This window comes from Mixophyes fleayi, chromosome 5 (assembly GCF_038048845.1).
Source record: "Mixophyes fleayi isolate aMixFle1 chromosome 5, aMixFle1.hap1, whole genome shotgun sequence".
In the NCBI taxonomy this organism is placed as follows: domain Eukaryota; kingdom Metazoa; phylum Chordata; class Amphibia; order Anura; family Limnodynastidae; genus Mixophyes; species Mixophyes fleayi.
In genome coordinates this window covers 179,619,188-179,640,730 of record NC_134406.1, presented here as the reverse complement: position 1 = coordinate 179,640,730, position 21,543 = coordinate 179,619,188, and the positions used below count along the sequence as shown (strand labels likewise).

The following is a 21,543-nucleotide window of genomic DNA, read 5'->3' as shown; positions in this document are numbered from 1 at the left end:
TCCTATTACTTAGTCTAACTTTTTTAAAGAAACATTTTCACCTACATATTGACATGCTTTTCTAAACGACATGTAGTGAGCAATAGGAAATAGACCTCAATTATGCTTTTTTTTTTTCCTGCACCTCCTGGATGAAATGAACTGGTTTAACTGCAAATCTGTGACTCTTCCAATGCTATCATCACCAACACCATTTATTTATATAGCGCCACTGATTCCGCAGCGCTGAACAGAGAACTCATTTACATCGGGCCCTGCCCCATTGGAGCTTACAATCTAAATTCCCTAATATACACACACAGACAGACAGACAGAGAGAGAAAGACTAGGGTCAATTTTGAAAGCAGCCAATTAACCTACCAGTATGTTTTGGAGTGTGGGAGGAAACCGGAGCACCTGGAGGAAACCCACGCAAACACGGGGAGAATATACAAACTCCACACAGATAAGGTCATGACCCCAGCGCTGTGAGGCAGAAGTGCTAACCACTTAGCCACCGTGCTGCCCCCCAATGCTAGAGTAGAACTATGTAATAAAATGCTGGGGTGGTTCCAGTGCCTGCTCTGGCAATGTTACTTACTGTAATTTACTAGGCGTTACATGACCAAATAAAGGCTTAATGCTAAACTCTACGTTAACTGCTAATAATACTGTAATAATTTACAACTTGGCATTCTTTATAGTACACAAGTGACCTAGTGAGTAAATAAATTATGACATCAGAACCTTTTTTTTTTAACTGAAATAAAGTTTATTGAATTTTCTAAGATAATTGCAAAGGATACAAAAAAAAAAGAAATGGGGAAAGGGTAGGACATAAAGGGGAAAGGGGTACATAGTGGGGACAAAACACAACAATATGTCATAAAACACCAGCAATCTAGACATGTATCACTTTGTAGTATTTAAATATAATTATAGTCAGTTGACAAGTAAAACTAAAGATTGGCACTCTAAACATAAGTCACTTTAACTTTACAATACGGAGACTAGTCCATTCCATCCTTGTACCTAGGCCCAAAAGCAAATATTTCTTAGATCAAGGCACGAGCCACCGAGTCTGAGATATCCAGCCTATGGGGGGACTGGGATGGGGCCCCACCTCCGTCTGTGACGTAATTATGCCAGCTACGCCATTTCACTAATGGGGAAGTAGCTGCCGTGGAATACGGAACTCCTAGGGTCTCCATCTCAAAGCTGAAGTTCACTTTAGATATCACCTTAGCCAAAGACGGGGGAGACAGTTGTTTCCAGGCCTGAGCTATACCAGCTCTGGTTGCAATGAGCACTTGGCCCATCACGTACCTGTCCCAGGAGGGAACGGAGGGGGGATAATGATGTAACAAAGCAAACTCTGGGAAAGGAGATGTAGGATATCTAAAAACCTTTACCAACAACTGGAAAACCTCTAACCACAGGGGTTGTAGGACTGGGCATGCCCAAAAAATATGGAATATATCCCCTCAGTGCAATTACGCCAACATGTCGGGGGTACTGAGGGCCAAATTTTGTGCATTTTCTCAGGGGTCATGTACAATCTATTCAGAAGCTTCACGAACATTTTAGTATGATTAAGGCATTCAGACATTGTGAAAGAGTTTCGAAAAATACGTTCCCATTCCTCCTCCGTGAATACTACCTGGAGATCTACCTCCCATTGGAGTTGAATTTTTGATTTGGTGATAACGACTTGCGAAGTTAAAATATTATACCAGGTAGTTATGCTAGCTTTGTTGTTACTCTTTGTCAGGTTTACCTGATATATAGCCGGGGGGGGGGACATCGGAACCTTTTAAAGTTTGTCGTATTAATATAAGAATACGAAATGTTAAATTCTGAAGTGTATTCTATTTAAAAATTACCAATCAGATTTGTTTTGTTTCTTGTTCATAACTATTTGTTTTCTAAATAATGTACACTACTTGTTTCAGTTGTCTGTAGAAATAATGTGGCTAATGGCTTGACCTGTGCATTGCTGTGGATACAGTTGACACATTTAGTCTATAAAGTGCAATCTATAAATAGATTTACACATTATAATTTAATGGCTTCAAAATGATGAGTTGCACGGTAATAATACTATCCTTATTTTAATAAATTGGTTTAGATTTCTCTTACAAATCATACAAGTAATCCTGTCTTTGCTTGTATGTGCTTTATTTCTCCCTTCACAAAAGGAAAACTCTGTCTAAAATTGAGTACCCAAGTATCGCCCCAATCACCTTTTGTAAGAAAGTTTCCATAATGGGTTGAAGTCTGGTTGGTTTCCCTCTGATGAAACCCTGCCACACAGTTGCTGCTAGAACTAAAGCTGGACCAGACGTTTTCTGAGCGTGACATAACTATAAAATTTCAAATGGCAGTTAATGGCGCATGCAGTGAAAGCAGCACTTCATTGGACAGCTGTGTTTCGATTAGAGGGTGTTTACAGTACACTTTTTGGGGCGGTACACCTGTCAGTGCACCTGTCCTTAGGTGAGCTCGGGGAAGACAACATCACCCATGGAGGTTTACTCTACTTGGTGGCTCATGTAATGCAGCCTGTGTGGGGCTCTGTACCGCTGCCCGTTGGGAGGTATAGGACACAGTCCTAGAACAGGAAAACTCCACTGGATTTCTCCCTGGATGTGGGGAAGCTTCCTTTGGGGCAGCTCCATTTTAAATGTAGTTTCTCTATAACAGTGTTGGCTAACCTGTGCCACTCCAGTGAAACTACAAGTCCCAGCATACCCTTCTAGCAATAAGCTGCTATATATTGGCAAAGCATGCTGGGGCTTGTAGTTTCACAACACCTGGAGTGTCACAGGTTAGCCAACACTGCTCTATAACATACGTTATATGCTGCCAATGTCCATTGCCCTTTGCAGTTGTTGTTTTTGTGGAACATTACACGGTTTCTATGTAGCTTGCCGCTGGCTTCCTGCCTTAAAGTTAAAATAAACAAATAAAAATAAAGTATTTACTTTAATTATTGTGCTATACTTCTAGTCATTTCTATATATTTTTTTTTTTCACTGTTCAGTTATGCTTGAAGGAAGTTTTGGAGACGTAGAGAAACGCCTGTCAGAGCTGGAGGAGTTATGTGAGCAATGTGAGTTTCAGCGGTTCCAGTACATGCAATACATGCAGCTAGAGAACTACAAGAAAAAGAAAAGGTCAGTGCCAAGGTCATGTCCACAGATTAGTGTACCAGGATGTGCAGGTGAGACCATTGTCACCACATACTAGTAATCGTTTATTTTAAAATGCAAACAAAGACGTATATGTTGTAAGCCCCCAGTACCTTTCTAGGTCTACGATTGTCTCGGATTACTGAATGTCTGCCCCATTGTGTACAGCACTGTAGAAAATGTCAGCCTGAAAATAGAGTAAAAATACTTTATATCTTACTATTTAGTGTGTGTGAGATACAGCTACTTACCTGTGCCTACCCTCCTCTTTACCGTGGTGTACCTGTCATGCCTGACGGCTTCTGTGATTACTATGCATAGTAACCAAACAGAAATCAAACTCTAGTGTGGTATGTGCCTGTATTCCATTTGCACCAGCTGAAGCCGTCTAATGCCACTGCTAGTAGAATACCTGGACGTTCTGCAGGTTTGATTGGTCAGGTTACTGTGCAGGCACTCCTTATAAACAGACCTCAAAGCTCATATTGCATTGCTGTGCACAGTGAAGATCAATTAATGCAGTTTAGCAGACATGCAATGTCCATGCACATTTCTTACAGTATTTCTGTTGAGAGCAACTACACAACTATAGTTACATCCATGCCAAAAGTAGTCAATTTTTTTCAGGATGGAACAGTGTTCAGACAGATTTAAGTACTGTGCTTCTGCATCTGGAAATCTTTTCACAGCTATAAATTACACCACATAAACAAGGAGCAATAACCATGAATTTCTTGCTCGTCAATGGGTGCCTCAGATTTTACAACACTGCTGCACCACTACTGCTGATCCTTCCAGACATAATCTTTTTCACTGAACATTGTCCACCAAAGGGCTTGTTAGGCTCTTTACACAAGTGTTGGTGCAATGATTTTATATTGTCTTATGAGTTTCATCTTGCACTCTCTGTATGCTGCAGCTTATTCTCTATTTATACTAGAGAAACCAGTCAGAAGCCACAGACCTCAAACATTTGTGGCTTGCCTTTCTAAATGTATGCTTGAAAGGTGTTATTGTGGAGGAAGCGTGTCACACTGAGCAGTAATTTGGCAGTAGAAGGCAGGAGGTGGTTATATGTCAGAATACTATTTTTGTAATGCTCTTCATGCATGTGCCTTACTTGCCACAAGCTAAATATTTAAAAATATACATGAATTTTACTAGGTATATAACACATCTGCTAGCAATAGTTATGTAGATTTTAAAAATGCATTTATTAATTTTAGTTGTTGTTTTTTGTTTTGTTTTTTAGACATAGTGTTGTCCTGTTTTTAATAGAAAGTAATTGGTTGAAATTTGATTGACCCTACTAGGAAGAGCAACATGCATTTGCTAAATAAAATATTCATTAGTGTCAGGTTGATTGTAAAGACTTGTACAGCTTTAAAAATAAATAAAATGCAAAGCCATGTTAAAAAAACATAAGTACGTGCACAATAGGCTTTTTACCTACTAATTTTGACCTAAAAAAAGACAAGATTAAGACTCTCTTAAATTATGTTAAACTTAGACTCCATTTGTCATCTTTAAGTACAGAACACTTGTGCTTCGTGGATAGATTTAGAACATCTACCATAAGGCTGCAGAGAGGCAGGAAGTGAGATAATTCCAGTTTCCAGTGCTCTGTGTCATTCCTTTTGTTCTGCAAGTGAAATATTCCAGATAAGCTTTAAAGCAAGAATTCCATTTATACACATGTGCCTCTTGTATTCATCTATGCATTTCCCCACATGTAGCACCTGGGTATGATACATTTTCACTTTAAATTGAGAATTTATATATTTTAATATTGATCATAAACAATTTGTATTCATGTTAACATTTATGGTTTCTTAGCCATGTTTCTGTTATGCTCTTGCGATTGTTTGATTAATTGTATGAACCTCTCTGCTACGGCTTCAATGCTGGCAGGCAGCAGTACCTCCTGTTAGGTATTCCACGCTTAGTGAAAAAAACTGTGCTGATGGTAAATTGTCTGTCTTTCATTCATTCACAATTAATGACCCCTTGTTATCTATACAGTCTATGATCATTTCACTAGAAGTTCACTAGAATAGGGGTAATAGTTGCCTATGAGAATGTTAAATTGTGGTACTTTAGTACCATCACTATGCTGTGAATAATCACATGAAGCTGTCTGTGAACATAGCACAACTCTGGCTCTTGCATATGTGGGTAGCATATTAAAGCTGGTGCAGTCTCCGCTTTTTATCAGTAATAAGGATTTTTGCAGGAATGATTTATAAAAGGTCCATACAATAAATCCATGACATGGCATCTATCCCAGAAGCAAGTTACAGGATTTTCTTGGGTGACAAATTGCATTTAAAAAAAGAAAAAAAAATTAGTTATCTATGCATGGCTTAACACACACATGTATAGTATTCTTTTATGTAATTTTTCTTTATTAAATTTTTCAGGCGGTATTAACAATTGAATACAGAAGCATAGACAAGGATAGCAAGACCACCAAAATGAGTGCATAGTAGTAAACAATCAGAAACAAATTATGATGACAATGTAAGGGAGAAAGAGTGACAATACCACTTGGGCATCGGAGGGAAAGGGGAGGGGGTTCTTTGTATAGCAAGAGGTTAACTCGGACCGCTTCTAGGTGGGTGGAGGGAGGCTGAGTTGGTCAGGGAAGCAAACTTTCCTGAGTCCTGGAATTCGAACCAGAGACACCAAGTTGTATAGTAATCTGAAAACTTGAGAGTAACAGCTCATCCATTGATCTGCAGAATTCCAGTTTCTGGAACCAGTCCCTAATAACCGGGGGAGTAGATGATCTCCAATGGGTCGGTATTGGTGCTTTTGCATCTGAAATGAAATGTTTCAGAATGGTTTTTTTGGAGCGAGATATTGGGGAATTGGTCTTCTTAAGGAGCCAAAAAGCAGGGTTGTCGGTAGCCTTGTCCCCTAATATTTCAGTAGATAACTCTGACCTGGGTCCAGAAGGAACAGAATACAGCAGATTTCCACCAGATGTGTAAAGGAGTGCATGGGGCATTCTGGCATCTTCACCAGGAGTCCGGAACTCTCCAGTAGATCTTTGCTAATCGGGCACCTATACCATCTCAACAGAACTTTGTAGTGGGTTTCTACAACAGTTCCGCCAGTGTCTCACTGGCGGAACATGCATGGGTGATATCAAAGATAACTGGCCAGTCAGCCCCCCGAACTAGTTCACCTAGATCTTGTTCCCAAGCCATAGTAAACCTGGGCATAGAACTAAACAGGTTTTCTATAAGAAGTGTGTAAATAGTGTGGAGTAAGTGGAGGGCAACTTGTAGCCATGCACATCATTTCAAATACCATGAGGTCTCTAGGTGTATCCGTACGGTCAAGAAGTGCTTAATTTGGAGATATCTCCATATTTTCAAGTTCGGTAACTCCGATTTAGCCTGGACCTGGCCAAAAGGAGACACACATGAGAAAGTAATCAGCTGGCCGACACGTGTGATCCCCTCCTAAGCCCAAGTCTTAAACGCACCGACCTGTGAACATGGTGGGAATAGCGGCTTCTCAAATATGGGAGACAGTGGCAAAACAAGTGAGGATAAGTTAGTCCGTAGTCTAGACCACCTTGAGATGGTGGGGCCAATGATGGGGTGCAAAATGTATAGTATTCTGCCCTAATATGTAAACCAAACTATTATATTGTACTCTTAAAGTAAAATAATTTTCCCATCTGATTGTTGTATTAAAAAGGTAAAGTAAGATTCATTGTATAGAAGCAGGTCCACCAACACACTGACAGTCCATGTAAGCCCTTCACTACTGAATAGCTCTGCTGTCTAACAGGTAGAGTGTACATTGATAAACATAACACAAAAAAAGCTAAAAAGTCATACATAAATTATACAAAGAGTTAACATTGGTCCAAAATTAAAACAATGACACAGGGTGTTTATTTAGGAATTCAAATGGCACCAGTAAACGGACACTTGTGTCTATGACCGAGTTATGTTGATGAAATTACGTGTTACTCCTAGTAAGTAAAATCTTGTCCTTATATCATCATCATCATCACCATTTATTTATATAGCGCCACTGATTCCGCAGTGCTGTACAGAGAACTCATTTACATCCGTCCCTGCCCCATTGGAGCTTACAGTCTAAATTCCCTAACATTCACAGACAGACAGAGAGAGGCTAGGGTCTACTTTGATTGCAGCCAATTAACCTACCAGTATGTTTTTTGAGTGTGGCAGGAAACCATGTAATGTCTTTATCAGACATCTTAGGTGTCGAATCTCTGGAGAAACTTGTATTAGTATTATGTAAACTCATGTACAGATTGTTAGCTTATGCTATGTTACTTTAACATTTCTATGTCTGACACACTAGATAGGTTTATATAACCAATTATTATTGTTGAGATCCTATTGAACATTAAATTAAAAATATTTTATATAAATTAAATTGAAGAGGGGATTTCAACTAGCCGCAGAGTTCCTCCAGAACGGTCTTGAAGGCACTCTGTGGCGATGTAACATTGCAATGTTGAAGTACCGTAGTACCTGGAAATGTGCGCAGCCATGAAGTTCAGCGGCACATCGCGCACAATTGAATGCCCCCCTAATAGTGCAAAAAATATACATTGATAGATGGCTCTGCTGGCCATAAGTGGAACTAAACAATTTTGCCCATTATTAGTCCAGCCTGAAAAATGACATCTACTTTTAGATTTAATAACAATGAGAGAACATGATTGCCACCTTCACTTTAATGTATTCGCTTGCATATGCTTTTTTACTAAATAGATAATATTTCAAGCTTGCTTGTGTGATTTTACCCACGTATATCTATATCATCAGTTACTTATTTTGTGCCCTAGCATAGGACACAAAGCTGCTTCCACATATCTAGAGATCCCAGGAGTGTGTCCTCATAACCTAGGTGTCACGAACGCCCATCCTGTCCCAGATACAGCAATCTGTACAGCTGGCCGTGACTGGCATCACCTTAGTCACTTAGCAATGTATATACCTTTTCTGCCACCAAAAGGATTTATTATGGTGCCCTTACGTTCACGAGAACCACTTATTAATGTTTCACACTTAAATCACATACACATGTAGCATGAGCCTCCTTGGACTTTGTAAGTTCAGAAAGAATCACAGAGAATACACTAGATTAAATTTATTTAATCTGAAAAATGGTTCCAAAGCTTAGTAACAAAAATTAATAACAATATATACAATAAATATGCACAAATAAGTTTCAGAAAATAAAATGGGATATAAAATCAGGGTCACTGCTTACTAGTTAAGGCTTGGCTTTATGTGTGAGGAAGCACAATTGAGGAAAATGGGAAATTTCAGTCCTGATAGACCACTCATGAAAATGCACACGTTATTGTCTGTCAGAAGATTTTAAACCCTTTTTACAGTCTCTTCACCCCCCACCTTAGGAATTACATTTTCAATTAAATCAGATTGATTCCCAAAATGACACAGAGCTTTCCAAAGTAAAGTATATCTCACTAAGATATATGTTTGGGCACCTCAGAGAATCTCTCACCTCTGCTCTGCTTGAGTAGCTAGATGGTTTACAACTTTGGGGCTTCAAACTCTTCCAAGACCCTCATCTATCCCGGGCTTGGCTAGTTTCAAAAGATTAAGGACACTTGCAGACGTTCAAACTCATGTCATCTAGCAAAGCACACGTTGACATTACATTACAAGGTTACATAAAATATTCACATTGTCATACATGAATTCAACATAAAATAACAATCAGTAATAATCATCACACTAGGGGAGAAAAACAATTTGCAAATCCATGGCTAAAAAGTGCACATGGAAAAGATAAAGTTGCCAGAAGTTATGTACAGGCCAACACATTTTAGTTTTCCTTTTAACAAATAAAGGGAAGTGGATTTCATAACCATGAAATCATGGTATTAAATTTAATTTAAAAAAAAAAAAAAAGGTTTTACCATTGAGGGTTTTTAAATTTCTTCATAAAGGTTGCTAATTTGTATATCAAGTGAGAAATATGTTCCACTTGATTTTTATGCATCTGCTTTGTATTGGCAACAAGCATTATGAGCTGTATGTGAGCACTGCATGTATTATCTGCCCATCACCAGTGATTCTCTTTAACATGTTCTTGTATTTTCTTACAGGAAGGAACTGGAGAATGTTAAAGGTAAATGAATTTGTCTTAATAAATCACTGTTTACAATGTCCTTGTTTGAGTATATCTATAAATGTCAGATTAGTTTTTTTTTTCTTCCTGTATTAAAGATATGTGATTCTCAAAACTGGCATATCCATTGTAACATCTCTATAAAGTCTGCTAAGAATGAATGAACAGCATGCTCTGTTTTGTGTTATTGCTTATTAATATTAATAATAATAATAATAATAATAATAATAATATTATTTTATGTGCTATCTTTTTTGCATCTGTTCTTTTTGATTCCCTGTCCGCAAGGGCTGGATTGTGTAACTGTTGGTGGGTTGATGTTACATAGTAGATCAGTTATGTAAATACAGACAGATGAAATAAATGTTGTTTTTTTTTTCTTTTCTGAAAATGCAATACATGTGCTTTTATGTTTCTATATTTACTTGACTGATCTGTTAACCCTAATCTTGTAACATATCTAAAGTCTCTCTATAACAGGGGCAGATCTAGAAAAAAAGTTTAGGTAGACGGAGGGGATTTAGACACTGCCCCCAAAAAAAGCAAAAAAAAAACTTTTTTCTGTGGACTGTATGCGGCCACACACTATGTGCTGCAGGTCCGTCTCGGCAGGCAGAGTATGCTGCCTGGTCGCTCTGATTGTGTTTGAAACACATAGTGTGCAGCTGCAGGCAGAACGCCCCTGTTGGAGGGGGAAGGGGGGGGTGATTGCTCCAGTCGTCCCCCCTGTATCCGTTACTGCTCTATAAGCAACCATTATAGTGGTCGCAGTATGCTTATTCAGAGCATGCTCCCATGGAATCCTGATGTTGCTGTCGTTATGGTAACTTAGCTTGTGCTAGTATAGCATAAATACCCATTATGTGCACCGATAGTGGGTAGAAGCACTTATGTATTCCAAGATGGAACTGAAGTGGGAGTGCCCAAATGCTTATCATCACTGACTGTAAAATCATTAGCAGGGAACAGGAGAATGGTTTATAGCATGGGGTGAATACGTAATCACTATAGAGAAATGTTTTTAAAGGAAGACTGAATCTGCTACTGTTCATCTTGAAGACGTCAGAAAGATGTAAAAAAAAATACATCTGCATTGCACATGTTCCTAACTTTTATGAACCTTTCTAGGTTTTAAAGATTTGTGCCTGTACAGTCCCTATTTTTCAATTAAGACAAATTGCCCAATACAATTTAGATTATTTGTATATTGGATACAATGCCCACTATCCATTCTCATTTTCTTAGCTTGTAATTTAATAGCTCAAGAGGGGAATATTTATAATGCCTCAAAAGGGCAGTATAACCATGTTTAACAAACCTGTTATAAGTGAAGTGGTAGTTTAAATTTGGGAAAATTGATCAATCTGATGTTGAAATTTGTTAAATTCTTAAAGGCCCACCAAGTGATTTTGCAATAGGACAATGGTGGTGATGGACTGATGTGTTGATGGCAGCCAAGTATAAAGCAATGCTGGTAAATTGTCTTGGATCTTTCCTCACTCATATACTGCAGTAGGTGTGGTTCAAATTGTCTTAATATAAAATAATTTGCTATAGTACCACCTACACGATAGTTTACCAACCTCCTCCCTCCAATAGATGAAGTCCCAGGGATTACTCAGATCAGCCGTTCTTCCTGGCCCTCCTTCTCTTCTCATACTTTTGTGGCTTGTGATTGGTTCTCTTACCTCCACTTGTTTCCTACTGCAATTGCATTGCAGTGACGGGTACACTTTAAATCTACCACTTCGAGTTTTGATGGACTAAATTTTCCAGATATACTCCGACAGCTTGAGCTTTGCAGTTTTTAATTGTTAGAAGAGAAAATATTGCCACCTGTTCTAAGTAATCAATTTTTGCATGGAGTTAATTCTTTTCATGGTGCTGTAAAGTACGTTGTGTTTGTTTTGTAATGTACATCTCAAGAAGAATCTCAAAACTAAAAGCACCGCTTTGCTTACATGTGGATCTATCTGCATTGTTGTTATAATTGGTGGTGCTTTTAGTCTGCTTGTGTTTGAGCATTTAGCTACGGTACATCCTAGATGGCCCATTCTGTTCAATTTAGGCACATTTTGTGGAGTGATTATACTGCATTGTGTCGGAGTGATGCTTTATCTAAAACCTTTTGTCACAAATAGCTCCTTAATTGCCTATGGTACATTACAGCTCAAGAACCAGAGAGAGAGTCTTTAACAGTTTAATTATGAGGAATCGCAGTGTACCTCGAGTAGCTGCTGATCTGCTCATGTTGGTTTGTTGTCACATGTTGCAGCATGTCTGTTTCTTGTTGACTTGTTAGCATCTGAAACATTACCTGAATTATTGGAGTAGTCACTATCGGCTGTCACATGGGCAAAATTTTTAAAACTGTTCCATAAAATATTTGCCTTGTCATGTATTTGGCCGCAAAATGTTGCACTTTTTACTGGCAGAATTTGACCTTAAGTGTTCCCAGTCCTACCCCAGCCACACCACAAAGCAGAACGAAGTCGTTTTCCCAGCTCTATTGACTATATATTCGACAAAATGCAGTGTTCATTCCACTAAACATTGTATCTCTTGAATATGACCGCTCTGTGAAAGTGCCTGTCCCATCCTGGTACTCCATGAAATGTTGCCACAACTTACTCACCAAGAATACTGGTTTGGTACATTTCATGTGGTACTGGTATATATTTCAGTAAATAATGGATGGTGTCTACAGTTGCTATAAATTATCTTTACCCCATTGATTTATGTTTTATCTGTAAGCGTCACAGATGCATTTTCTGAATTTTCCTTAAATAGAAGAGTATTTAAGAGATAACTGTATGTTGTAATTTCAGTAAGCACTGAGGCACCAAACCTAATCAGATGGTGAGATGACAGAAACATGTTCTGTGATTCATGCAGTGATGATTCATGATATTGCATAGTAATTGTCATTGACATAAAAAGCAGTCAGCACTGGATTGTGATGATAGACTTGTGTGAAGCCATACATTTAAGAAACATGTAATTATGTTGTTTAATTCACATACTTTACTACTTCCATGGGAAGATACTGTTCAGCAATGTTGACCAACGTCTGTTCCCTGGGATCACCAGAAACCAGTTTAACGTCTCTTGAGCTGAATTAAATCATGTCTCATTGCTGTTTTGTTATGAACGTTGTGTGTTCCTTTAACATTAGGAGGAAATAAAGGATAGTACCACTTTCATCCAAGTGGCTTCCATTAAATATATTCGGATTAAACATACACATTTGGTAATACATCATGGTAACTATGAGCTTCAGTTTAGAGGGTACAGTGATGTTATTTAAAATGCTTATACAGCACAATTATTGACTGGCCTACTGTGAAGTAATAAGGTTTAGGTATGTTAACTTGGATAAAAGACGCTGGTATGCTTCTTAGAACTGTCTGGTCTCGTCTCTTCCAACTCCATTTTATGTTGCCTTCTGTGCAGATGATTCAGCTGATGCACAGGCAGGTTACAGGCAGCTTGGTGATGCTGCCATAAGAGAGAGACGTTGCTAATTGCTGCTATTGGATGCATATTTGCACTGAACTTTGAATTATAATTTGCTGCCACAGTCATTGCCCATAGTTATAGTACACATATAGATGTAGTTATAGATATCACTGCTGGTTACCCATCCCCAATAGAACTGCGTACTGAAAACTGCGTTTGGGGTTCAAGAAGCTCCTAGAAAATGTATTTCTGGGGTTACGATAAGACACATTTTATGGGCAAATATTAACTTTACAATTGATATTATTAGGAAGTTGTAATTGACCTTTTAATTATATTCACATGGGTGTGGGCATAAGGAAAGCAGCCCACAGTACATTAAATGATGAGTAAACATTACAGCAAATGTTATAAATGACATCCATCACCATGTTATATAACTTACCTACTGTCTTAGTCATACAGGACCTGATGCTGAGTTGCAAATTGGGCAAAATTACACTCAAAGTTACAGGTAAAAATAGCGTATTTACACCCATATGCTGAGGCGTATGCTTCTAAAAAAATTTGTGCCAGGCTGCACTAGTAGCATATTTGCCCAGGTTTTGCCAGGAGCACACCAGAGACACATCCACTTGTGCCCAATTTTTTTTATCCATCTGTTTTATGTACAACAAAGTGCATTGTGTATTAAAAACCACACTAACCATGCCCAATAAAGCATAGTATATGCTTGAGTGACGACAAAATCCGCCTCATTGGTGCAATGGCAAACAGCCAATTGCAAGCGATTAGCTAGTGCCGCAGACTGTTATCATCATCCGCTATTTGCATCTGCCCCGACAAACCGCAAATAGTACAGCTTTGCAGGCGTATGTGTGTCTTTCGTGGTTTGCAGTTGTGCGGACATGTCTTTACTGTTCTCAACCTCCGTTATCAGTCATGTAAATCTGCTAAGGCCCCACATGCATGAGCCAACTTTCTGGGCAAGCGTTGAGCGATTTCACTCAAGATACACTACACATGCTAGTGTAGTACTAACTATGCATCAGCCCTTCAGTTTGTGAAATATTAACCTCTGTTAAAGGCACACTATACCCTGGTATTAAAAATTTCCCCTGCAATCTATCTGTTGGAGTTATAAAGAAATACAGAAAGACTTTCTATATATTATATAAGAATGTCTGCTGCTAGTAGCAGTTAAACAGCCCGTTTGCATCACATTTGCTTAGAGCAACAAGGATGACGGTGAGGGAGTAATAGAGCTCTTCTAGCTGTGGAAACAAAATACGTAAACCGTATATTTACATTTACTTTCCTGCAGACAACTTAAACAAATGGAAACATTTTGAGATGGGCTATCCTTTAACATTATGTAGCAGACCTGTCCTTCCTATAAATAGAAACTCATGTTTTCATTTCTATAATCTTATTTAGTATAAAAAATTTAAAATAAGTAAAGATATACTGTAGTATATGTAGTATATGCCACTGTACAGAAATATTTACTTTCCGCTGTTAAATGGCAGGGACATGCAGCTGCTTATCAAAGCATTGACGGCCCCAAGGTATTACTTAGTTATAAGCGTCAATCTGTCAGTCCCGGTTACTTCATTGTCTTGTCACACAGCGAGCTAGAACTTCCAGTGTAGCTGGACAGTGTCCTTGTTACTTCATAAAAAATAGGCCAGTGTTTTGGATTTATGTTTCATCGACAGCTTAGTGGTCCAGTATCGCATCCCAGAACAATTTCCATTATTTTAAGTATTGACGAACTGAACAATAAAATTCCCTTTCCTGCCTCTTAGATTGTTATTTCTGGGGTTCAGAGGTTAATATTTAAAATACATTAATATTTAAAAACACAGTATATTCTGATTTAGATTCAGATCCTAGTGCTGTCTCGCCAGACCTTCGCTAGATACAAGCATTGACGTCCATGAATGTACTAACTCTCGGCCTAAATGTTCGCTTTATGAGTGGATCTGTACATGGCTTTGATGGACCAGAGGGCGGCTGATTTGTCCAGGTTTTCCAATCTTGGAATTTTGGCATCTATGCAGTGTGATGTCAAGTTCCCAAAAGGAAGGCAGGTACAAAGGCCTGTGGTGGGTGTGATCTTTGAAATGTTCTAGGTGGACAAGTAGGTGCACTTAGCACTATTATTAATAATGCACATTTGGAATAAGTTCGATCAGGAACTAACCTAACAGGTGTGAACTAATTATTAGATGTAAGGGAAAGAGTGATAAAGGGATACTTTTAGGGCAATACAAAAAAAGTTGATCTTGACTATTTTGTAAGCTTTTATTGGCCTTTTATCACACTTATTTGGGAGCAGTCGCCACCTTATGACAGGAAGTAACATCTCATCTTATGCATAAATGGTGGTTTGCGGTGTCATTGGAAGAACAAAATTCAGAGCATATAACTGAACTAAAAATGTCCTTTCCATGTTGGCATGACAAAAAGGTTAATGTATAGATGCACTTAATTTTGCAATTATGACCTGCTGCTAAATAAATCTGCCCGTGGGCTGTCCGTATTACAGCTGTTTGCTTTAACACAAGCAAGTCTGCATGTTTTCCCTTTTTAAAGGCCTCCGTATTTTCTGTGTAATTTGAGCACTGAATTTCAGAAGATACACTAGATCATCTCTGTAACTAATGAGATGCATATACAATGATTTATCATTTGAAAATTGGTATCCGTGGGAAAATCATACATTGGTTTATTGTCGCATAACTTTTATCTGATGGCTTGTGCACACATTTGTTGGGAAAATGGGTAAAAGCTCAGGAAATCTGACATGTGCGATGAATACGTTTTTAATACATTTTCCACTTTAGCTGTGTTGCGCTTTTACCAGTACCATCTACTGTACTGTGATTTATTATCTCAAATGTGTCATTCAATTTAGAATGCAAGTATGTATATTGCCAGAATACACCAGTTTCTTTCCCAAGATGCTACCAGAACTCTTACCCATTCTTACATCGTCTTCCTCCTTTACCGCTGCAACCTCCTATCTGGCATTCCCCTCACCCATCTATCCCCGCTTCCGTCAGACTTAAATGCCGCAGCAAGACCGATATTCCTCTCGTCGTTCCACATCTGCTGCACTACTTTGTAAATCGCTTCCCTGGCTCCCCATGTCCTTCAGAATACAATTCAAATAACTCACTTTTGCATACAAAGCCCTGAACAGCACCATCCCTTCATACATATTAAATGTCTCATGATACTCTCCGTCTCTTGCCTTCTTAAATTGACCTCTGACCTGAGCCTCCTCTCTAGTAACCACCTCTCACTCCCACCTTCAAGACTTTCTGCTGCCCATTTATGGAAATCCTTACCACTCCTGTTAAGACTCTCACAGCCTTCAAATCTTTAAACATTCACTGAAAACACCTCTTTACTATTGCTTACACTACACCCACCTATACTGCCCACTCTAGTACACCCTCACAACTGTCCCAATCTCCACTCTAAGCAACTCGCTCCTCTTGTTTCAGCTGTGCCCTCTTTGACTTAGAATGTAAGCTCTCTAATGAGCAGGATCCTCCATACACTGTTTTCTTGTCCGTATTTATTTTGTCTGACTTGTATGTCCTCCTTTTATGTGTGCCCTATTTTCCTCAATGTCTGGCACAATGGAACAATGTGGTACCTTACAAATTAACAATAGCATTAATAATAATGGGTTTGAACCTATAAGAAACCTTTTGTCCTATTTTTCCCAGTTTTCCTGAGAGAGCAGCTGAAACGTGCATTAGCGAGTGAAAAGGTGTGAGTGAGTCCTGAAGGTTCTCAGACATTGCAATCTTCAATTCTTTATGTACAAATCAAGCTTCTGGTCACTAAAAGTGTGTATCTGTTGCTGGCAAATGTGCATATTGGGGGGAAAAAAATTAAGAAAATACTTTCCTGGATTGCATGATCAGTCCAAATGTCATAACATTTCACTAATAGAAGTCAAAGAAAATCGAGTAATTGTAATTACCAAAATAACCTTTTGGCAAGGGAGAAAGATAAAATAATGAAATGGTTTCATTATTTTATTTTTTCCCCCCGGCCAAAGATTTTGAGCAATTTATTAGTTTTCGATGTAACGTGGTGCAAATCTATGTATTTATATGCAATAAGCCTAACAAAGAAGGTTGAAAGATATTTTCCTGAAATAAGCAGTTTTAGTTGAACAAGTCTGAATTGTGTTTTTCTCACACACCCTCTGGGCTTATAAAACTGTTTCCTAATTGAAAAGGCATTTCCGTTACTGAACAAAACTGTAAAACTAATTACAATTCAGCATTCGGTGCCGTGTGCTAAACTATTTTGAAATACAAATTGCAGAGAATGTGAACCTGAGCTAAGTGTTAACATAAGCAAGGGTTGTCCTGATTACTTGTATGGGTGGTTTATACAGTATGAAAAATACTTGGAGAATTAGTTATTTCCTTATTTGTTCTAGCCATTTAGGTTACTTTCTCTATAGGTTTCACTTTTGCATTGTTCATTTTATTTATTTATCATTTATTATATAGTGCCATCATTACTGTACAGGTATAGTAGAATTTATGTGATTTGTGGAAAACCCACAGAACCTCATGTCTCTGATGGCAGGGGTTTGTCTACTCAATTTACTGATTGTCTTGCTTTTATACATTACTTAATTATTGTAAGCCTTTATCAATGGCTTGGTTACATATGAATTATTTCTATTGTTTTGCTTTATATAGATGGAATTTAGTGGGGTTTAAGAGAGAGGGAAGATGGCACATAAGTGACTCAGATGGGTGGAAAAATAAATCTGTACCCTGATTTGTAGACACTTCATTATTTTGTCTGTCAATGTTAATTCCCTTGCCAGCTCCTGTTGTGTTCATTTTACCTCTGCGTTTTATGTCCCATAAATGAAGGGGATCAGAAATGTTTGGCGCTATGTGTTCTACAGTTTGTTTAGAGCATTTTCACCACCAATGAGAGCAGAAAGACAAATTAAGCATACCTGCCAACTGTAATGAGAGATCCAGTGACAAGCGTAAGTGGAGGAAAGGAGACGCTTCAAATTGTGTCATTTTGGCCTTGTCCCCACGGCAAAATGCCACAATTTCGTTATTGCAGAGTGGAGGCACTGTCAAAAGGCGCGACTTGTTGTGAATCGCGTCATTCAGGCCTCCCCACTTTACTAGGGAGTGGGTGGGAGCCTGCTCTCCGTGGGGTCCAGGAGAAATACCTGAAATCTGTGAATCTCCCGGACATTCTAGGATAGTAGGAAAGTATGAAATTAACAAGTTAATACCCACCAAGGGCCACAAACTGGCACTCACGAGAAGGGAAATAGCCTATAACAATAGCAGTAGTCTAAAAACACCCACATTTAATCCATACAATCATGGGATAATAAAATGTTCATATCATGAAGATGGTTTTACCCACTCCCCACAGCAGCTAGTTTAGGGCCTATTGCAAACCCTACACCAAAACAGCAGGAAAAATACAGGGAAGAGCAGCGCTGTGAAGAGTAGGGAGAAGTATGAAATAAAGCTGTATACTATTGTGCACAGTCCCCGCCAAAGTGATGCAACTCAGAGTACCACCATCTCTCTGAACAGCTGTGTGAACATGTCTGCTTTGAGCAAAAGAACCGGACACTGGGCAGATTTATTTACATATAGATATTAATAATTGTATTTTATATAGGTCTATTCTTCCAGTAGAGCTCAAAGCACTTTGCAATTACATAATAATAATAATAATCATACATAGAAGAGATTAATGTTATAAAGAACAGAGATCTAAGTATTGGGTATTATGATAGTCGGTGTTTGAGTAAACAAGTAAGTCTTCAGACCTTTACAGATCTCTAGAGAGGACTCATCTCAAACTATGCAAAGCAGCAAGAGATAAGGAGTAGGAGCTGCAAACATTAAAGCTCCGGCTCAAAAAGAAGTAGGAGTACTTCGCCTGTGAATCAAAGTGAGCGAGTGGGAGTATAGGGTTTCAGATGCTGCTTCAAGTATATAGGACCCAGATAATGTAGGGCTTTGAATAGTAATAAACCAGTGTTTAAATAGATTTGCCATCTTTTAGCATTCAGTCGAGAACAGGTGTTAAGTGGCAGGAACGGGGCTGGATTGGCTGCTCCATACCAGCTGCAGGCGGTGCAGTGCTTTTTCTGGTAGACTTGAGTAGAGTGCAGTGGTCCAGGCGTTGATTGCAAAACATAAACACTTTTTTTTTTTTACATCCGATATATTATTTACCTCTGTTTTATATAAAGCTCTGATATATGATACCATTCCATAACAGGTTCTATTTGATGAAAATGATGAAGTAGATTGCTGTGTACTCTGCTAAAAGCCTTTCTTCAGCATTGAAGCATGTATACAGTGCTAATGAAGTAAGCTAAGCAGCTTTTATTCCTGCCATCTGTAGTTCAATCCATTAAACCTATCTAACAGAACGCTTATGTATTTTATACAAATATGGAAATGAAGGAACTTCAGACCTGTTACATACAACATTCACAAATGAATGTCGATATATATTTTTTCTTCCTTGTTCCATTTTTTTTTCTATGCGAGCGGCTTCTTGTATTAAAGTTCACTGAAGAAAACCTCCTTTAGCTTCCCCATACTGTTGCTTACATGAAATACTGGTAGGTTAATTGGCTGCTTTCAAATTCACCCTAGTATCTCTCTGTCTGTCTGTGTGTGTGTGTTAGGGAATTTAGACTGTAAGCTCCAATGGGGCAGGGACTGATACGAGTATGTTCTCTGTACAGCGCTGCGGAATTAGTGGTGTTATATAAATAGATGATGATGATGATGATGATGAGAACTTGGAGTAACCAGTGTTTTCAAATGCCTGTATTATAGCCTAGAGCGAATTGTGGTTCCTTTGAAAAATGAATAAAATCAATACCATATGTCTACGTTTGTTCCATTCTCATCACACATTGCATAAATGGATAACTGGTATGACACAGTAATAAATATACAATGCAGTTTGGCACTCTTGTCATTTGTGTAATAATTGACCCTAGTGTCTCTCTTCTACTCCCTCCCTCCCCAATGGGGCAGGGACTGATGTGAGTGTGTTCTCTGTTCAGTACTGCACAAGTAATGGCTTTATATAAATAGCTGATGATGATGAAGACTCCATTAGCTTTTATAATGTGTGAGCATCATGTTTTATTTTTGTTTTAATAGGTGTGACACCGCACCTCCATAGCTGGGATGGTGGGGTAAATAATTGCAGTCAAATGAACCTTTTTATCCCCATGTTTGTTTCTCTTCCCCTTCTCAGGAATCCCTGCTTACTGCCAACAGGCCTCTTCTGGCGCTTTGTGGTTGTGCACGCACATTGTCCCTATTCCCCAACTTCAAAAATTGGAAGGTATGCATTGGCCAAGTACTAAGTCTTCCAATATAAATTAAGCTAGGAAAGTACAGCCTGTCGGTGATAGTACAGAGACCCACCTATTGAGGTCGGTCTATGTCAGGATCACCTGTTCAGAGCAGGCAACCCCCTTACACAGTACTGTCCTTTCCCCTACTTGAAAGGTAGATACTCCTCCAATCACTAGTGAAGTCATCTCCTTCTTATGCTCACTATAGATACATATTAGAATTTAGAACAAGAGAACATTAAGTTTGATGTAGGTATTCCCTGTGATGCAAGGAAGGTACTTTGTGACTGATCGCTTATACAGTACAACTTGCATTAATTCAGCCTTGACCAATTATCTAAAATTTGATACATTGGTCTTGTCTTCCTAGTAATACCTCTCTCCCTCCCCAGTTGGGAAGCCCCAGAAATAGATTTATTTTTTTTACTCCATTTTGTCTGTTTTCTTCTATGTCCTCATGTTTAGTTATTATTTTTCTTACCCTCTTCTGTTTTTCAATGCTTTTTACATGTGAAAACAAAATTTCATAACACTTGACTGTAACTGATGCTTTAACTTATATTTATGATTGTAACAAGATCATTTTTGCAATGTTTAGGTTTAATGGGGCTTTAAACATTGGCTCATAAAGGGTTGCTAATTTGAGTGATGCTGTAGTGTATTTGTGTCGACTGCAGCTCTATCCCACTGTTTTCCACAGACCCTTAGGTTAATTAGATCAGGGACATGTCGAAGGCTAACACAACACAGCAAAATAAGTAGATGAGACGGGCTTTGCTGTTAATTAACCCTAAGAAATAAGTTTTCTAATGTCATATACAGCCCTGTTTGGTTCAATTTTATGTTTTTATATTCAGTGTATAACATATACTTGAGATTTTAACATTGTATTTACACTTGAGATGCAACAAAGTGCAAGCAGTTGTTTTCTTAACAGTCATTTTAGACAAAAGACTACTGGGGGCACTACACACACTGTGAGGGCGCAGGTGGTATTGGATAATCGGGCTAATTAAAACTGTGTGCAACACAAAAACAAGCATGATGACCGATAATGATCCTATTGAAATTAGTGGGATCGTTATTGGGCATGTTAGTAAATGCATTTGGAAGATGAATACTTTTAGGGGTATATTTACTAAACTGCGGGTTTGAAAAAGTGGAGCTGTTGCCTATAACAACCAATCAGATTCTAGCTGTTTTTTTGTGGAATGTACTAAATAAATGACAGCTAGAATCTGATTGGTTGCTATAGGCAACAGCTCCACTTTTTCAAACCCGCTGTTTAGTAAATATACCCCTAAAAGCATTCATTTACTAAACTGCGGGTTTGAAAAAGTGGAG

At 38.5% G+C, this 21,543-nt stretch overlaps 1 protein-coding gene across 1 annotated transcript in view; it reads left to right on the top strand.

The window, feature by feature from the left end:
* The window catches only part of DTNBP1 (dystrobrevin binding protein 1), a 106,507-nt gene that overhangs the window by 34,950 nt on the left and 50,014 nt on the right, over positions 1-21,543 (top strand). The window contains exons 6-7 of the mRNA XM_075213103.1: positions 3,023-3,155; positions 9,304-9,326. Coding sequence (XP_075069204.1) covers positions 3,023-3,155; positions 9,304-9,326 — 156 coding nt within the window. The remainder of the gene's footprint in view (positions 1-3,022; positions 3,156-9,303; positions 9,327-21,543) is intronic.